The sequence below is a fragment of the Podarcis cretensis genome, assembly GCF_951804945.1.
Source record: "Podarcis cretensis genome assembly, chromosome: 2".
Taxonomy (NCBI): Eukaryota; Metazoa; Chordata; class Lepidosauria; order Squamata; family Lacertidae; genus Podarcis; species Podarcis cretensis.
In genome coordinates this window covers 51,150,980-51,170,271 of record NC_137171.1, presented here as the reverse complement: position 1 = coordinate 51,170,271, position 19,292 = coordinate 51,150,980, and the positions used below count along the sequence as shown (strand labels likewise).

At 45.9% G+C, this 19,292-nt stretch overlaps 2 protein-coding genes across 18 annotated transcripts in view; both read left to right on the top strand.

Moving 5' to 3' along the window:
• Positions 1 to 6,784, top strand: part of ABLIM3 (actin binding LIM protein family member 3) — a 144,677-nt gene extending 137,893 nt beyond the window's left edge. For 10 of the 17 annotated variants that reach the window (XM_079964809.1, XM_079964819.1, XM_079964818.1 and 7 more), the window contains 3 exons: positions 1,876 to 1,956; positions 2,790 to 2,856; positions 4,572 to 6,784. In XM_079964809.1, coding sequence (XP_079820935.1) covers positions 1,876 to 1,956; positions 2,790 to 2,856; positions 4,572 to 4,624 — 201 coding nt within the window. In that variant the 3' untranslated portion in view covers positions 4,625 to 6,784. Of the gene's footprint in view, positions 1 to 1,353; positions 1,957 to 2,789; positions 2,857 to 4,571 lie in introns of those variants that run through there. The other 7 variants (XM_079964817.1, XM_079964821.1, XM_079964813.1 and 4 more) reach the window with 3 other exon arrangements.
• Positions 6,785 to 11,543: 4,759 nt separating this feature from the next.
• AFAP1L1 (actin filament associated protein 1 like 1) overlaps positions 11,544 to 19,292 on the top strand; it is a 76,445-nt gene continuing 68,696 nt past the window's right edge. Inside the window, exon 1 of the mRNA XM_079964787.1 lies at positions 11,544 to 12,308. Within this exon, the coding sequence (XP_079820913.1) occupies positions 12,281 to 12,308 (28 nt within the window). The 5' untranslated portion in view covers positions 11,544 to 12,280. The remainder of the gene's footprint in view (positions 12,309 to 19,292) is intronic.

Below are 19,292 nucleotides of genomic sequence, written 5' to 3'. Positions count from 1 at the left end.
CTGTACCAGAGGCTCTCGGAGATGTTATGCAAGAGTTAATGCTTGCTAGTATGCATACTTATCTAGGAGTAAGTCCCACGGGTTTCAGTGGAGATTACCGCTGAGTAGATAGATAGATATTGTTATTGATTATTGTTATTTATTTCAAAGTGAAGACAAAATCCCCAATGTGCATAAGTTGTTTTAAGTTGCTTGGCAGACTTAAGTAATAAGGCAACCCTATAAGTAAACACTTAAATCTTTCCTGCTGTAATCAATGGGATTTAATACTGCTGAATTTGGACTTAGATTGTGCCCCAAGCCTGTCCAAATCTTGCAGCTGTGAAGATAGGCTTGAAAGGGTGCCATCAATGCCTGGAGAAATCCCTGATGCAAGAGGGAGGCCGATCAGTATTTCCAGTAGCCAGATGGTAGGACTTCAGGCCTCTAGATCGTTTAATGGCCTTCCCCAAAACTAGGAGACACAGAATATATTGTGCACACTTAGGAAATATCCGCAAGCCCAGCTCTCTGAGCAGTGAAGTTTCAGAGGTTCCAGCATTTCCTTAAGGTGTGGTTTCTTTAGAAAGAAGTTACTACGGACTGTCCAGTGGGTTCTGATATATGGTTTATTTACACACATATATAGACTGAACATATTTGGAGGCTTAGCACCCCAACATATACTTCTTCATCAGATTTCTGAAAAGTAGTAGGAGGCTTGCGCCCTCATGATGCTTCCAGAGCTCCAGCTAAGCTTCCCTACCTCAGCCTGATCTTCTCTCAGTCTAAACTTGTATTTCACAAAATGATTTAAATTTGCACATTCCATTGCTGTGAGGAGGGAGGTTGAAGGTAACCCTCCTTCCAGAAACTCCCTGGCTATTTCCTTAGTCAAGCAAGGCCCAGCCATTCCAATGTTATCAATGCTGTTCTCCACACAGGAGGGGATTTGCCAGGCAGAAGTTGTCCAACCAGTTTTGGGCCTCCTTAAGGGTGTTATCTTGGATAACCACAGACACAAAAAAGATTTGGAGTGGGAAATCCTTGAAAGAGCATTCAAAGCAAGCTGCCCTATCTCATTACAATAAAAACTGCATATGTAGAGATCACTTAATTCATATGTTCATGGTGCAGAACTTGGATAAGTGGTGCTGCACTGCATTTCATTTGTTCTAAGTGCAGAGTGTAGGCAGCTCTGCATACTGAGTGACTAGCTTCACATTCCCATAGGACATAATAAATGCCTCTTAGTGCAAACATCACGAGAGTTTGCAATGGCACAGACTCTATGATTGCAAAGGAAAGGAAAAAAGGGATTAGACACTGACCTCTTTCTCTCTCTCCCTCCCTCCCTCTTATCATCTCTTACAGAATACAAGGTAACACTTTCCGAGGAATCCTGCAGAATTCTAGAACCTTAGGTCTGTTTGCCACCTGAAATGCTGATCTGCAGGATCTGTATCAACATCTGGCCAGAAGAAAGCCTCCTCTTCCCCTAGGTGCTCCTGGCCTGCAGTGGTCTTGAGTGCTCCTTCTACCTGGACAAAGGTGTCCTCAGGGTCCTTCAAGTGGGATTCAAGCACTTGATTGCGAGTTCTTGTGCAACAAGCCTGCTTCCCTAAAAGGCCAGAGTTTTTGCTTTGTGCTGTGTACGTCATCTTGTGTTGAAGTTTTGCTATTCAGGTGTATATTGCCAAGTTAGGGTCACTCCTGGCATGCTCAGTGGATGGCAACCTGCATTCAGATAAAGGTTTGTCGTAGGTTTAAAACAAAAACAACTTGTGGGCGCAAGTTTCTTCCAGGCAGGCTGTCTCTACCCGTTTCTTCTTTTTGTGTGGATGAACTAGAAATCTGTGGCCCAGCAGTCTGTTTTTCTCCCTCCTCCTCCTGTAGATATACCCTTACGAGCTGCTTCTGGTAACCACAAGGGGGAGAAACCGCTTGCCCAAAGATGTGGACAGGACTAGGCTGGAGGTAAGCTGGCTCTTGCAATGCTCCTGCCCAGGACCTGGAACTAATCCGGTCAGTTAGTTCAGGGGTGGGGAGCCTATTTCAGCGTAAGGGTCAGGCTGGAGTTTGACTAACCTTCTGGGGTCCATGTTCCAATGGTGGGCACCTTTACTTCTCTTCTCTCCCCCCCCCCCGCCTCTTGTCTCAAATATACATGCACCAGGCACACACCACTCATCCACTTTCTCATACATGCAGTCACACACAGACATACACTCTCACATGACAGACGGGCATGCAGACAGGCTTTTGCCTGTGCAATCAGCATTCCCAGCCGTTCCACTCCACTAATGGAGGCGGCAGCTGGAAAGTTCCCTTTGCTTCTCTCTGGTGTGAATCCCTAAAGAACAGGCAGAGAGGTCTTTCATTTCTAGATCTTAGTGCTAAGTACTACAGCACTAAGATCAGAGATAAAGCCCCTGCCTGCTCCTTAAGAGCTCAAGGCAGCATTTCCACTCACCCCAACCCTGGCTCACTATAAGGGTACTTGATCAAAGGAATAAGTTGCAATAGGAACCTATGGAACAACCTCCCTTTGACCTTTTTAGGTTAAATGTGCATCCATTGAGGGTGCTTTACTTATTCATTAGGGAAAATGCTGAATCAAAAAATGAAGTTGAATCCTCAAGTGGTGTAAATGATCTATTGCACTCTAAGGATGTCTAAAAATAACTTTATCAAGCAGTCGTTTGTAAGCAGCGATTGTTTGGTCACATGGGGAGCCAGTTGTGTATTGCCATTTACCTCTGGTGAGCATAATTTTTCCACATTTTACCATATCCTTCCTGTTGTAACAGCCGGTGACACCAAGGGATCCCTACTCTACCTCACAATTGGAGATACAGAGAAATGGGATTTATAGCTGTAAATATCATCATTATTATTATTACTATTATTATTATTATTATTACTATACAAATTGTAGCATTGCTCAGTACATGAGATACCATAATGTGCTATGTTTTAATTTTATTACATGCATATGCTGCCTTTCTTTCATCATGGAGCTCAAGGTGGTATGCACAGAGGTGTAGCTAGAGGTCAGGGGGCGGCACTTACTGTGAGGCCTGCAGTGCACCTGAGCCACACGTCTCCCCTTGGAGTGACATGGTGGCTCGGGCACCTTCAGGCTCCGCACTGCCCGAAACGGCAGCATGGGGCTTGCATTTGCCCACTGCTTCCCCCCCAGCTGCACTACAACTGAGGGGGAGGCAGCAAGGACTTCTTGGAAGCTCCACGTTGCGTACCCTGGCCCAGCTCCCCCATGTGGCTTTCCCTGCCCCCAGGGGCAGGGCATACATGCTGCCCCGGGCACCCAAGTAACTACCTATGCCACTGGGTACGCACTGGGACAGCCCTGCTGGATTAGGCCAAAGGCCCAGGTAGTCCAGAATCCTGTTCTCACTGTAGCCAACCAGATGCCTGTGGGAAACCTTGGCAAACTGGGCCTGAGCACAAAAGCCCGCTCCCCTTCTGTGGCTTCTGGCAACTGGTATATTTCCCCATAGGGATATCCAGGCAGTGCACATTATATCAACGATGAGGAGTCTGTGGCCGTAGACTTGTCGTTAGAGACTCCAACTCTCACCCACCCTTGCCAGCATGGGAAGAGATCCCCATCCCTGCACTAGACCCCAGTTATCCGGCTTGGTCAATGGCCAGCTGTAAGCATTCCAAATCAGTGCCTCGGGCCACATCCAAGTTTCCTCTGCCAGCCTCCAGTAACTTAAGGTCTCGGTAATGAGGATAGAAGACCACTGGATGGCTCACTTGGTTAGGGTGTGGTGCTAATAAGGCCAAGGTTGCAGGTTTGATGCCCATATGGGTCAGCTACATATTCCTGCATGGCAGGGATTTCAGTTAGATCAGAGGTTTTCAACCTTTTTGGGTCCACTGCTCCCTTGAACAACTACATTCTTTCTGCAGCACCCCTGTGGGGTTCAGGAGCCCAGTTGTGCCCCTTGCCTGCAGAGCTGACAGCCCTTCACCCCTTGGGGAGTGTTCCCTCAGCCTCCTATTATTATTATTATTATTATTATTATTATTATTATTATTATTATTATTATTATTATTATTATTATCCTCCACTCTCCTTGAGAGTCCTCTGGGCAGCCACAGCTGCCACCCCTGGTCTCTGCCCTGCCCCCCTGCCCCAAAGAGAGGTGCCTCTTCACACTGCCCTACAGGAGCCTAGGAAGCGCCCCCTTGCCAGCCCCAGAAGCACCATTTACCTACAGAGCTTCTAGCCAGGGATGCTGCAACAAACAGCTGTGCAAGCCTTTGGGAGGCAGAGACGCAAGAGGGCATCAGAGGAGGGAGGGAAGGAAAGAGGGATGGAGGCCAGTGTAGCCCACGGGACCCCTGATCACCATTCAATGCACCCCAGGGTGCCACGGCCCACTGGTTGAAAAACACTGGATTAGATGATCCTCTATGAGTCTATGATTCTAAGAGTGTGCATTAGGCCTCGCGTCAGCACTACGTACCACCGCTCCTGCAATTCCTGCTTGGATGCACACACTGTCTCTCTTGCCCATGAGCCCCGTGCAACATGATGCCTGTCTCTGCTCTCCCTCCAGCGCCACCTGTCGCCAGAGGAGTTTTACCAGGTGTTTGGCATGACCATCGCTGAATTTGATCGCCTGGCCTTGTGGAAGAGGAACGAGCTGAAGAAGCAGGCCCGGCTATTTTAAACAAACCAACAAACACCGTACATTATAAATAAATATATATATATATGTATATACATACCTATAAATATATACATATATATAATTATATTATATATATCTATATATAGAAAGATCTCTATATTGAAACTCTGTATAACTCTTTTTGTTGTACAGTGGGAGCCCTGGCTGCTCTCTTTGGAAGCCTGTAGCGTGAACTGAAGACTCACAGATATTTTTATGCTCTCTCTTTTATGCTCTTTCCTTTATTCCTTTCTCTCTTTTTTTAATGTAGCTGTTCTTCGGGGGGGGGAGTTTTTTCGAGGGGGCAGGGAGGAGGCGGGGTCCTGTTTTTATATCGAACTCTCTTTTTCTTACATGAATGTCAGGCAGTCTTGGGCATTATAGCATCACACACACACACACACACACACACACACAAAAATCTCTTGATCCCAAGTCCAGGCCAAGGAAGGAGGTGGTCCTGGAGCACAGGCCTTGCAATGAGTCGACTTCCTCTCTTGTCCTCTTGTGCCCAGCGCTTGGCATACAGACATCGGAAGTGCCCTGCTGGATCAAGCTGAGGGTTTGTCCCAGGGATGGGAATACTGCAGCCCTCCAGGTGCCATAGACTACAACTCCCATCATCCCTGACCACTGGCCATGCTGCCCAAGTCTGATGGGAGTTGGGAGTCCAGCAACATCTGCAAGGCCACAGATTCTCCACCCTGTCGAGCCTCATGTTTCCAATGGTGGCCAGCCAAATGCCTTACGTTTCTTTGCCGTTTGATTCCCATTCCTCTGCCTTAGCCACCTCCAGAGCTATGTGTGCACTGTGCTGCTTGCTTTCTTCTTCCTCTTCTACTTCTTTAAATCAAAATTCTGCACCACAAAAAAGAATCAAATTCTGTGATTTGCATGCATTATATAAATTAAACATGTTTGCATATAAAAAAAAACAACCCACCAGAACAGCCAAAGTCTGTCTAGGCCACCATTTTGTTTCTCCACAGCAAAAAGCAGGGGCCCATGGAAGTTAACAGACCAGCCACCCCCCTGAGGTTTGCTCCCAGTTTCTACTAATCAGATACACTGCCACTGTGCATGGAGACTGCATTTTGTGAGCGTTGGTAGTAGCTGTTGCTAGTGGTAGCACTATCCTCCATGAATACAAAAAATATTAATTTGCTTGACTTATTCTCCTCTTCATCATCATAGTTGTATATTGCTTGCCCCAGGACCCTTAGAGAGACATACTGGAAGTGCTGGACTTGGAGCGCTTTCTGAGCCCCAGTCTGACTTCAGAGATTCCACCAGCCTCTTGCTTTTCTGAAATATGAAAGCTGGGGTTCTCTGAGGGCTGAATTTTGCGCTCGCTACTTAACCAAACCCCACGTCTTCTGCATTTGCACAAGTTTGTATAATGGACACAGCCCTGGCTATGCCCTAACAGAATGTGGCAATGGTTCTTTTTAATGGCTTTCCCTTTCCATTCTTCCAGCTTCATTCTCTCAGCCCATTAGTGGGACATCTAGCAGCCTATTAATCCAATAAGCACTATCTGCGGGCGTGGGGGGATTTTAATCTTATAAATCCCCAAATCAGCACTGTTCCCCCACCCCCTGACTAGGAACAGCCAGTGCCCCTCTCTTATTCCTGAAGGAAACAGACACAATTCTCTCTTGACAATGTCCTTTGAATAAACATTTTTTAAAATGTTAAGAAGACATGAAACTATACCCAGCTAGGTGTGTAATCATTGGGGGCACTGCATCTGAATCTGAGACTTCCTTCCGTTCTAATGATGCAGTGGACATAACTGATGAATCGTACTCCAGAATTTCAAGCGGGCGTAGAAAGTGCTGGCTTGTAAAGGAAAGGCGGTGAGCTTTGCAGAGGCCTCAGCACTTTCTGGAATACTATTTTCAACTTCTTTGGATTGGATTGGACTGGACTGGCCATTAGCAATGCCTCTGATCCCAGTTCAAATCAGTATGATCACCTTCTGAATGAAGAACTGTACATGGAATGTCTTTATCTCTGTGGAAAATTGTAGGCTTGTTCTGCTTTCTTTTTTAAAAAAGAAAAGATTTCTTACCTAATACACTGTTTGAACAAAAGAACTGTGTGCTGTCTTCTTCTTCCGTTATTTTATTAGATTTATTTACCACCATTCACCATAAGATCTTAGGGTGGTTTGCAGACTAAAATACAGAATAAAAAACAGTAAATAATTAAAACACAACACATTATTATTATTATTATTATTATTATTATTATTATTATTATTCTATTCCTGATTAGCATTCCCCGTCTTTGGAATGTAATGGCAAGGTCAGGGTCACAAAGCTTGAAACTCTGAGCAGAATCAACAATTGCATGTCCATCCATGTTGAGTGAGCCTTCTTTTCCTATGCTAGAATTTCAGCTAGCTTCAAGGTAACAGAGATACATCGTTTTGTTTTTTTCTGCGTAGGTGGGGGGAACAGGACTGGAGTTGTTGGAGATTATTTATCTCCCTGTTCCAGCTTAGCGAAGAAAGAGCAAACCCATTACATAGCAAATTGAAATTGCACTGATAACCAATGTGAACTGAGAAAGCGATTAGTAGTTCGTTACCCCATTGGGCTTAGGGATCATTTATCAAGCTGTCTGATGCTGCCTACCTTAGGTAACCCTTAGCAGAAAGTGCAAGGGGAGGACAAAAAAAAATCTCTCATCAGGAAGTAGCAGGTATAAAAAGAGAGGACGTAACAATTGATCCTTCAGCTTTAGTGCTGTCATGCAATGACCTGATAGTCACAAATGTTGGCTCAGTAATTGCATCAGTGGGATGTATAGGGTGTAAGGAGAGGAGTAGTAAAGCATGGGATTTCACAGGCTCTACTGATCAAATGACTGGTAGTGCCTGCAAAAACCCCTTTCAGGCAAGGCCCATCTTTAGTCACTCCACAGCTGATGATGTCAGATACAGGGCAGGTGGATTAGCCTAACAGGCCAAATGTGGAAGCTTGGTGGCCCTAATTAGGCCCATGGGTTGGAGGTTCCCAACCATGACTGTAAATTGCCCTCTGCAGTGATGTAAAACAACAGCAACAGAGCTATTTAGAGCTTCCACTCAAAGGACTTCAAGTTGTAACAGTGCTTGGTACTTCTTGAATGCTTTTCATTTTCTAAACAATTTCCAGGATATAGCCCACTGAAGGAAAATGAATCTTGATGAGTGGGATTGAAGTTCTAGATAAACCATTCAGTTTTGGGGTAAGAGAGGCCTTTTAGCTCAGATGGGGAACAATAATAATGTGTATTGTTATTGTGTGGATGAAAGGATGATAAACAGAGCAGTAAATATTCTTCCTATGCCTATGGAATAAGAAACAGATTCATTCCTGTTTAAATAGGTGAAAAATGCTAGATGCAGAGGCTTAAACTGCCATTATTTTCCCATCTCTGTGAATTTACTTTATGGAAATTTAGATTTGTGCATTTGCTGATGGATTCAAATTCTCAGCTTGAAAAAGTTTGATTTGATTTGGTTCAACTGAGAACTTTACAGGGTGTACAGCAGGGATGAGGGAACCTGTGGCTCTCCAGATGTGATTGGGCTGCTGCATTGTTTGAATACTGCCCTGTGATCTCTACAGGTGGAGGGTTACAAATAAATTGAACATTGCGAACACTTTTCCATGGACTTGGATAACAATGTTCAGCAGCAAATAATGAAGAATTAAGAAATCAAGTGATGTCGTCCTGGGATACTGAGACAAGACACTGTTCTCACACACATTTCCAAAGCTGTATACTGCACACTTTTACTATAATCTGGAAATATAAGCATTGTTGATGTTGCAGTTCTAAGAACTCTTAACAGGGGAACAGGCCTCACTCAACTCTGCAAGACTTACTTTGAACCAACTATAGGACTGCACTGCTGCTCTGTCTAAATTCTTCTCTTAAATATATGGATAGCACAGGTACTTTGTGCACAAAACACTGTTGGGTACATGGTTATTTACTTTGTTGAGATCTGGACTGGAACTTGAATTAACCACATGGGCTCTGAAGCACAGCACATTTCCACAATGTTTTATTTTTAAAAAATCACGAGAATGGTTCCTTTTGCAAATTATCAAGTAGCAGCTATGATGACATACTGCAAAGTGTGTGGAAAAAGGATTTCTAAATGCTAGCTCATCAGGAAGATCTGCTGTTTGTTACAAACATAAGAGGGGGGGGGACCTTAGTTTTAGATAAGAGCTGCTTCCCTCTAATAATACCTCCCCTGAATGCACTCATGCACACTCCCATACCATCAGCTCTACTATTGGGATGAGGTTCTACTGCAGCATTTTTGCTCTGTTCCCTTTAGCTTCAACTCAGAGCGGAAAGATTTATACAGGGAAAGAGTCTCCTGCACTCAGACAAAAACAAAGCAGGATAACAAGCCCCATCAGCAGAACAGGGTTGCTTAAGAAGCAAGACAATATATATTAGTCATTGATTACTAGATAAATTAGCACTAAATGGGGGCTTATTAAGCCATGGTGAATGGAATAAGCCAGAGATGGGACACAGTTTTCATTTCAAGGGCCGCATTCCCTACTGGACAACCTTCCAGGGGCCACATGCCAGTGCTGGGTGGGGCTGGAGGCAAAATTGAGCAAAGCAACAGGTGCAAATGTGATCTTTGCATGATGGCTGTCTCAAATGTCTACACACCCCAGCTTAATTGCAATATGAATTTGTCTTAAGTTTTTCAATTGGATCAAAGCCGTTTTGGAAAATGCCTCAGACAGCAGTATTTCCCCAGAAACTGCAGCAGAGACCTGGAATGTGGCTGATGTTGTGTGCACAGTTTCAAAACCAAGGGGTATGAGCACAGGGGAAACACGAGGAAATGGCAATGTGTATGCAGCCAAAGACCCTACCTTCCCTTGCTAGTTCTAGGGTTTGCGTACAAGCACCTTGAATCAAAATATTAATCTCCTGAGAAAGCCTCATTCTGCTGGGAACATTAGCAAAATGAATCCAAAAACCAGTGGCTAGCAAGACTCTAAGAAAGCCAGTTTTTCATGTAATACATCTTTTTGTGTGTAATATAATCTATCATTACTTAAACAGGATGGTGAATAAAACTATTGCAAAGGAAGAAAAATGCAATTGAAAACTTTTAACTTGACAATTTGACCACTGAGAACAGCCATTCACACCTGTAATTAACATCAGGCTTGAACTTTTACCCTCCAGTTCTGATTCATGGGCCAACAGGATGCCTGGACCACCGCCTAGCCTGAGGGTGAGGTTAATAGGATTGGCCACAAAGTGAAAAAGCTTTCGAGGTTGCGACAAGCCATCAAACAAATCGGGGAGACATGATTTGGTGAGCCTACACCAAGCTGAGTGGTCAGTGAATCACATCCCAGAGGTATGGTGGTGACTGCTTTCTTTTGGTCAAAGGAATGAATGAATGAAAAAGAACTTCTGAAGCATTTCACTTTACATGCTATGGGGAAGTTAGAAAAACTATGGTTTGCCTCTAATGTAGCACTAAGTTATGCTTGTGCAACAGGACCCCCCCCCTCCCTCCATACACTTTCTAAAACTGTTCTGCCCCCCCCCAACCTTCCAGAGCAGATTTGGCAAGAATGAAGGCGGATGATGAAAGTTGAAACAGTTGAAGTTGAAGACCACCCCTGTGAAAGGAAACTATAGATTGTCTATTCCCAAAGACTCTGACCTTATTAATTATTTTCTATTAGTATTTATCAGTTGAACAAGGACACACTATTTTGGACCTGAACACTAATATACCTGGCCATTCCTCATGACCTGCTCTTGGGTTCACCATCAGCCCTTCTAATTTTGCTTCTGTCGTCCAGGAGATCCAAAATGGAACAGTATGTTCATATCTGATGGAGAAAATGAGTTACTCCGTAGAGAATTGTCTCCATGTTGGGGGCAGCATGACTAGAAATAGCAAAACAATGGATAAGCACAAGAGAGAGTGCTCTAGATCTATGCTACCAACAACTGGGGATCACTATTAGCTGAAAAATTAACAAAGCAACCTCACACAGTTACTGATATCAGAAACAGGCAACTTTATTGAAATATAGTATCTCTTTATTACATACATCACATAGCAGGCATCTGGAGAGAAGAGGAAATTTTAGAACTGCCTAGGAGCGATTGTAGTTTAGTTCACCCTGTGCATTTTTCTCCTGTGTGCACAATGCCTTCTTGCTTAAGAATCACATTCAGAAACCTATAGAGAGTGGGAGAAAATTCTCAGAGCTGAGAATTTGACAGCACCAACGCGGAACTGTGTTATGGTCAAGACTTACCCAAGAGGCATCACGAACTCCAAAAAAGCTTTATTTGGAATGAGGGATATTGAAGAAAACTTAAGAAGTGCTGTGATGACACTTTTAGGTTTGAATGTTTTATGTAGCTTTTCCCCAATAAGGTCCCTGTGAAGAATGCAACATCGGATATTTCTCACATTGTCACCCTGATCGTGACACTGACAACTTCGTGTGACATGTCAGGAAAGGAATTACATCGTTCCTATTAGAAGCATTGGTGGATACTCTGTGAAGAATAGCAGTGGAGTGCTGGGAGGACCTTGGGCAGCGCAAGGAGAAACGGCTGTGCTCAATCAGGCTCCAGGGTTCTAGGGGAACCTGGGCTACTTAATTTACTTTTCACAGTGTTTTTTTTTTGTTTTGTTTTTTTTTTTACTTCACCTAACTCAAAGAGCTGGTCCGTGGACCAGAGCCTGTCTGCAAGCCATTGGCCGCTGGTCTCTGGTGACTCCACCACAGCCCAGATTGTGTGGGTTGTTTCAGGACCAAATATGGTACCAATCCATGTCACATTGCAGGGGATGGTGAATTGCCAGTCCACCGCAGTTTGAGAATCACTGACTTAAGATCATGCAAATTTTTTTTTGAACAGCACAAATGAACTTTTTGGACTGCCTATTTTTCCTTATTTGGCGTCTGGCTGCCCATTAAATAAAACAAAGAAATGGATGCAAAGCTACCCTAGCATGAGGGGGAGAAAGAGAATTAGACTGGTAAAGGTGCGGGTGAGCGTCTGTGTCTGAGGGGCACCAATCGATGGGGCAAGAGAAGACCAAGGAGGTGCCCAAGTGAGCGCAGACCTGGAACTGGGAGCAGCTGACTGCGAGGCTACTGTGGCAAAGGATTTGGGGAAAGACAGAGAGAGAAAGGCGGGCCTTTCCCTTCAGCAGGGCTGTTGAGGCTGCTGTCATTGTATACCGATGGCCGCACCTGATCCGGAAGGGCGGGGTGAGCGCCTGGAGCCGAGCCCCCTGTCCCAGCGGAGGCTCGCCCAGCAAAGGGAGAGGAGCGGCGCGTCCTGCTGGAAGGGCGCTAAGACCCTGTATCTGACGCGGAGGAAGCGGCGGGGAGGGACTGCGCGATCTGCGGGAGCCGGTTTAAAGGTTGACGTTTGTGTGCCGGAGGAGCCGGGCGCATCCATCTGGCTGGTCCGCGCCTGAGCCGAGCGCGCTCGCCAGGGGGGCGCAGAGCGAGCGTCTTCTCCGCGGAGCGAATCGGGCGCCACGAGAACAGCCGCCTCTCCTTCGCCCATTAATGCCCTGGACCATGGACAGGCTCAGCGGTAAGCAGAACGCCCAGATGGCGGCTGCCTGTATCGATCCGGTCGTTTGGATCTGGAGTGGGGCTGGTATGCTGTGGGGGGCGTCTGATCGGATTGTCGGGGAACGGGGCCCGCTTGCTCCGGATGGGGCGAACACTTGTTGTCGCGTAATTGGGAAGCTGGCGAGGGCAGGGCCCTCGAGGGACCCCCTGGCGGGGCGAGATCTTCGGTTTATTTAGCCCTGTAGCGTCAGCTGCTCCTGATTGCCCGGTTCCTAGGGGAGATCTCCCCATGCAAATGAGACCTGTTCTCTAGAAAGCCTCGCTCGACGGAGCGTGCCATATTAATTCATGCTATCCGTCGCGGCTCGCGCGCTGCTGATTTGTGCCTCGGTCGATATTCTGATCAGAAGATGAAGCGTGCCACGCCCACGCGTGCTCACATTCACGGCACGTTCCGCGTGGGGATATACCATTGTGTGCTTCAACGTGGGGTGGGGCGGAGAGAGGTTAGAAATCGATAGGGCGGGGGACGTGATCGCAGTTTTGTTTCCATGGAGTAGTGTTTGGAAAGCTTGAACGTGGGTGGTCAAATGGGATTCTGATCTATATATTTTTAAGTGTGAGAATAATCGTAGGACAGCTTTAGATCTATGGTGAAAAGCGCTTTTGCGTGAGATAGACATTAAAGAAAGAAATAACACAAGCTAGATGTACGCGCCCAAAATGGTTAGTAAATGGCATTGTCTTAATGGGGCTTTGTGTAACCCGGGCGCTTGGAGGTGGGCGCGCGCGGCTGCCAAATTGCGCTGGAAAAATCTGCTTGGCTCCCTCCAGACTTCATTATTTCTTCCCTGTTACTCCACCGATAGCGAGGATGACCTAAGACCTAATGTAAGAACGATCACGGCCAGGAGGGATTGTTTTGTTTACTCCCCATGTGCAAGACACCACCGCGAGCTGTTTAATTGTGAACTGTACACACACATCGGCATGCTTTCGGGCCCCATCCTGTGCGTGTCTCCTTGGAAGCAAATCCCGCGTGTTCAGGGAGACTTACTCCCAAATCAGCGTGCCCTGGGTTGCAGCCTTCTCTGTTATTAGACAGTATTCTGTTGAGAGAAGCCTCTTGTGTTCCATGTGGTGGAGAGAGGGAAAGCGGATGAATCACTTTAAATAGACTGTATCAGGACATATGTGCTTTTAAAATCGCTGTGCTGTTTTGGAGAGGCATTACTCACCTTATAGTGGCTTAGTGGCTAAATTGCTGGACTAGGAGCAAGTTGACACAGGTTCAAATACTTGGCCACGAAGCTCACTGGGTGACTCTGGGTCAGTCTCCCCTTCCTTCTCTCAGCCTAGCCTACCTCACAAGGTTGCTTGTGAGGATTAAATGGGAGAGGAACAGCCTTGCATGCCATCCTGAGCTTCTAGGAAGAATCATCAAAGTAAAAACGGAGTAAATAAAAAATCAGCAAGTAACTTTGGGTGCACAAGGGTCTTGTTGAACATGAGCTTGGTTTTGGTAGCACCAAAAATCACAAGAATCCAGTCTTAATTGATCTGTCTAGACTCGATCACGTGGTGGTCACCACACCATGTCAGTTGATGATGCACAAGATTTGACTTTTGACATGTGTCTCCCGGCTTCAAGCTCCTCTGAAGATTGGAGAAGAGACTCTCTTAAGAATATTGGGGGGTGGGGTGGGCAGGGGAAGGACCACACCATGTGAAAAACGAACAACATATTTTAGCTGCAGTTCATTCATTTTCAGCTTTGTATTCTTGTTATAAAAAAGCGTGCCTAGAAATTCAGTTGTTGCACCCATAACCTAGGTTTAAGGTGCCATCTAGCTCCTGGCTTTCATATCTCAGTTTCTTACACTGGCCAGAGTCCCTCTCTCTTCCTCTCTGTCTCTGGGCTAGTTTTTCAATGCTACCTTTGTGGTAGCTGCTTAAGGAATGGCATTTGAGCTGTTGGTGCTATGCAGAGAGGCACTTGTGTGAAGGCCAGTGTGGGTAGAACTCAGCTAGAGTTGACTTCTAGAGCACTGCTCTTGACTTGGAGTGGCTCTTGGTGGGCTCACGGTGTGGCTCTCTAGAAGTCTGTGCTCGTGCCTCCCGTTAGCTTCCACCCTTTGAATACTGCAGCTGTGGCTACTGTCCTGAACGTGGGCTGTGCAGATCTTCCCCTCTTGTGGCCCTTGCTCATTCCTGTGTAGTTCTTGACCTGCTTTCAGTACATGCAGGAAAAGATAAGCAGAGGAACAAAGCAGGAAAGGAGTCGTGGCAGGAGGCACAACACACTTAAGCATGACAAAACTTATTTGCAGGTGCAATTGCTTTGCAAGCGCTAATGTGTTTCTCTTGGAAGAAAAACTAAAGGAGTCTTGCTTCTGTCCACAGTTAGCAGAATGAAGTGAACTATAATTTTTGCTTTGAAAACTTGGGGGGCAGGACAATAATGATAGTAATATGTTTTCTGTGCTGTGTCACAAGTGTATTCCTCTTGGCCCCTCTTTTGGAGAGCATCTGCGGCAATGCCTCTCTGCTTCTCACCTCTCTCTCTCACGATGAAGTGGGACACTCATGTAGAGTGGAATCTTAACTGTTTGTGTCTGGAAATGCTATGTATATCTCCTCTATATACAGCGAACACATTCCAGCAGCAGTCTGGGCAGCTGGGGCAGTCTCAGTAAGTTTTTTCTTTCTATGATTTGTGGCTATAAATAAACCCTCTTCTGCACTTGTCCACCATAGGCTTTTGCTGAGGGCTGCAATTTTTTTAGGGTGGAGAAGCCTCGCTAGACAGGAGGGAGAATGCCAGTACCAACCTGCCTACAGGGCAGGGGGTGGCACAGAATGGCTGGAGATGCAGGAAGGAGAGTGAACTCCCCATTTCCAGATCTGCCCTACAAAAAAGTGACAGTGTGATCTTGGGACCTGCAATGTTTTAAAGAGTTGTGGAAACTCATCAGCCCATTGCAGATCCTCTGAAGGTCAAGGGTTCTCCTTTTTCCTCCATGTAAAAGGATGGGTGATGCTTCCTCTATGGAAACGAAGTGATCTCCTCCCCACTTGTAAGTGGTTGAGCATTTGGAGGCCAACCCATGCTCTGCTTGGGGCCTGCATCCTGTTACTCAGCCAGCTCTTGAGGCTGGGCAAAGGGCTTGGCACAGCTTCATTCTCGCATCCCTCCTGAAGCAGGAAGCATTTCTGCTGACTGTTGATAAGGGAATGCCTCTTGCAATGTTTTTCTTGGGAATTCTGACTGCCTTGCTTCCCCAGTGGGGGAACTTGTTGAGTGCTGAAAGCCACTTCTGAAATATCATGAGCCAAGTCTGCAGATAATCATGTGCATTCTTTGCTTAGAGGCAACGAACCTGATGTGCATATATTGTTCATTTTTTAATTTTAAAAAAGGTCTGCTGCTGAAGCACAGCTAAGACATGGTACACTTAGTGCCCTTGCGGAGCGAGTCCCTTCAAGCATGAAGAAAGTGGAGCCAGCCCTCAGAGAAAAATCTTAATCTTGAAATGCATGATCCACTTCATGAAATATAAACGCCGAAGAACATAAAGAGTGGCCTAGGTTTGGTGCTTTCATCTGTAAAATGGGACTGAATATGCCCTTCATAATGGTGAGATGCAGGAGCAATGTTGGGGACTTAAGAGATTTGAGACATGGGCTCATAGACATAAATTTGCATGTGCTAATTTGTTTTGTTTTTAAACAAAATTTACGTAACACTTGACCCTAAGAAAACCTGTAAGCAGTTTAGGAGAAATACTAAATTTATCAGCAAAAACAGCTTAAAACAAGTTATAAAAGCACTTAAAAGATAATTGAAATTACAGCAGACTAAGAAAAGATTAAAGCATGTCAATATCCCCGTGTCTGGCTAGGCTTGCTTAAGCAAAAACGTTTTAAGTAGGTACCAAAAGGAAAACAGTGAAGATGCTTACCTGATGTCAGTAGACAGGGAGTTCCAAGTTTAGTTGCTGCCCCACTTAAAGACCCATATCTTGCAAGCGTGGAACGAGTATGTTGGAGCACCCAGAACAGTTCCAGTTCCTCGGGGGGGACGGGGGACAGTTGAACGGGCATATGTGGAGTAAAATAAACTGCTCCCAAGCAAGCCGTTATCCATTGTAGCACCTTAAACTTGATGCAATAACAAATCAGCAACCAGTTCAGATCTTTTGAGCAGAAGTGTTATATGCTGACAGGGTGTCACAATCCTGGAGCTAGGAGAATAACTGAGGAGTGCAGCTGAGCATTCTCGATTTCTTAATGATTCTCCGAAAGAAAGAAGGCAAAGAAAAGGCTCCAGGACTGTGCTCTTCAGAGTGAAGACTCTCATCCTGCTTCCCTACACTTGCCTGCACACCACCTTAACCTCCCAAGTGATGGTTGTCAACAGAAGTGCAGTGGGGTGGGGGTGGGGAGAGGATTGGCTGAGTTTTTTGCCAGTAGCCCAAATGTGATAATCTCGGCTAAAATGCCCTTATTGTCTCCTAGACCGTTGAGTTCCAGAGTGCAGACATGTAGCCTGTGATGCGGTTTATAAAAAATCTATTGTCTTAATACTTTTCAGACTATGCTGTCCCATCTTGTCTTACAGCTATTTAAATATTTACAGGACAGGAAAAGGGATTCCATACTCTTACCAGAACCCACAAATCTATTGTTCAAAATGGCTGGGGATGGGTGGGATAGCTGTTTGTTTGTTTGTTTGTTTGTTTGTTTGTTTGTTTGTTTGTTTGTTTCTGGGTCATTATCCCTTCAGTCCTGAGAGATATTCACCTCCCTCTAAAATATCACAGCTTTTGCTGTCTGTGTACTTAATAGTATCTCCCATTTCCATAGAAGCCAGTTGGCATCACTGTGGATGAATGAGCTAAGCATTTGAAACAAGCAGACCTCGCCTTTGAAAGTCATGCATTAAGAAGAATAGATTGTGGCATCTTTTAACAGTACACCCTGATGATAAGTCACTGTGGGTGGTTATTCAACTAAGTTTAATTCAGAGTAGATCTGTTAAAATTAATGGACCTCACTTAACCATAGTCGTTAGTTTCTGCAGAATGCTGTTGGGTCCCTCCAGACTGGTGGGGATATTTGTGTATGTGTGTATTCTGCAACAGGTTGTTGATGCGATGATGGCAGATTTATACTGAGCCATTCCACTTTATTAGTTGTTCTCCAGTGCACCCCAAGGTTAGCACATTGTCATCCACAGGAGCACTCTTTGCTATAGCTATAGCACAACAAAAATGGGGGGGGGGGACACAACATTTGTGGTATGAAAAGTTACAGGATTTTAGCAGGAAACTATGGGAAATGCACCAGTTGGAAGGAAATTATCTGCCTGAAACTTTTGCAGGCACACACAGTATTGAAAGCACAATTATGTATAACTGTCCAGATACCATCATGAGCACAAAACATCATGAATGCACAATAAAAAGTACAACTAGAGCAGCCGATTGTCTTTTACTTGCCTTCAAACAGCCCAAGGTTCCACCACCCCCTAAAAACCCTTCTGTGCCCAGACTTTCATATATATTTTTATTTGATGTTGACAAAGAAGTTGGGGCCCACATATTTTGGGTGGCCTTGGCATCTGGCCAACATGTTGTGGTCACCACTAGTCTTGTCCCTCCCCTGAGTCCTCTAGTGTGCACAGAGGATGTGGGGAAAAGGGAGAGTCATGTCTGTGATGCCTCCAAACTGCAGAACAGAATTAAGTTGGTGATGAGACTCTTTCTGTTGCCTAAGCTGCAGGCCTGGCATGAGAAGTGAAGTTCCATCTGGGGAGCTATGGTGGGAGTGGGCTATTTCCTTCATGCCCTGCTTGTGGGCTTCTCAAGAGGCATGTGGCTGGCCACTGGGAAGCAGAATGCAGGACTAGATGGACCTTGGATTTGATCCTGCTGGATTTCTCTTGCAGTCTTACCTGTCCATTGATCTTTTTAGAAGTTCTGAGTGCATCCAAAGTGCAACAGAAAGTCAGAGGAGAGGGAAGGGGTGCTTGTTGAATGGTGGCTACAGTGAGTGCGTTTGCGGATCCTTGCTGAGAATGATTGGACGTGAATATTGATCCTTCCATTACAGTCCTGGTTCTGCTAGCCAGCTGTCACTCACTTCCTGAGCATACTCATAGATTGTAGCAGAGTGGAGACAACTACCCGCTCCAGTTTATATGAGTTGAAAGGACAGACCAGGGGTGTAGCTAGCACCCAGAGCGGCGGGGGCAGAGCAATCTGAGCACGGGGGCACTGCAAGGGAGCACTGCAGTGATCCGCCCAAAGGGGTGGCTCGGTGTGGTACGCTGCCCACGGAGTCTGCCTGGCAGACACAAGCCCCACACTACCGTTTTGGGCAGTGCGGGGCCCCGAGCCACTGTGTCACCATGTCACTCCCAGGAGAGAGATGTGGTTCGGGCGCACTGCAAGCCAGGCCCCATGGTAAGGGCCGACCCCCATGGTGTGCCATTTTGTAACCCCCTCAAGGATGGCACCCAGGGCGGACCGCACCCCTGCACCCCCTTCCTATGACCCTGGGTCAGCTCCAAGCATGTGACTAACAAGACCATAGGTTATGGGAAATCTTCTCTGGTGCAGTGGTGCATTTGGACTCCTTGGGTGCTTAAACACCCAACATGTTAGGAAAGAGGGTGACCTGTTTGACATCAAAGCCAGGGCTAGTGTGGCCACTCTGGCCTACATTATTCCCAGACTCCCTGCAGGTGCTTGCAAGCTGATTCCAAAGCTTGGCTACCTGTCACTTTAGTTTTGGTACGCAGCCCTTGTGTGAGAGATGTCTAAGGACCAAAGGGATGAGATCCATGACTAGCCATCTTGATGCAGAGAGTGAAGAGGTAACTTGTCCTCCCTCACCACTATTTCCTCAACCTAATTTCTCCCCCAAGGTCTGTGAGTTACAGTAGAGAACACATTGTGTGTTATCAATGTGCCCTCTGATTCCCATGGGTGCATGTGAT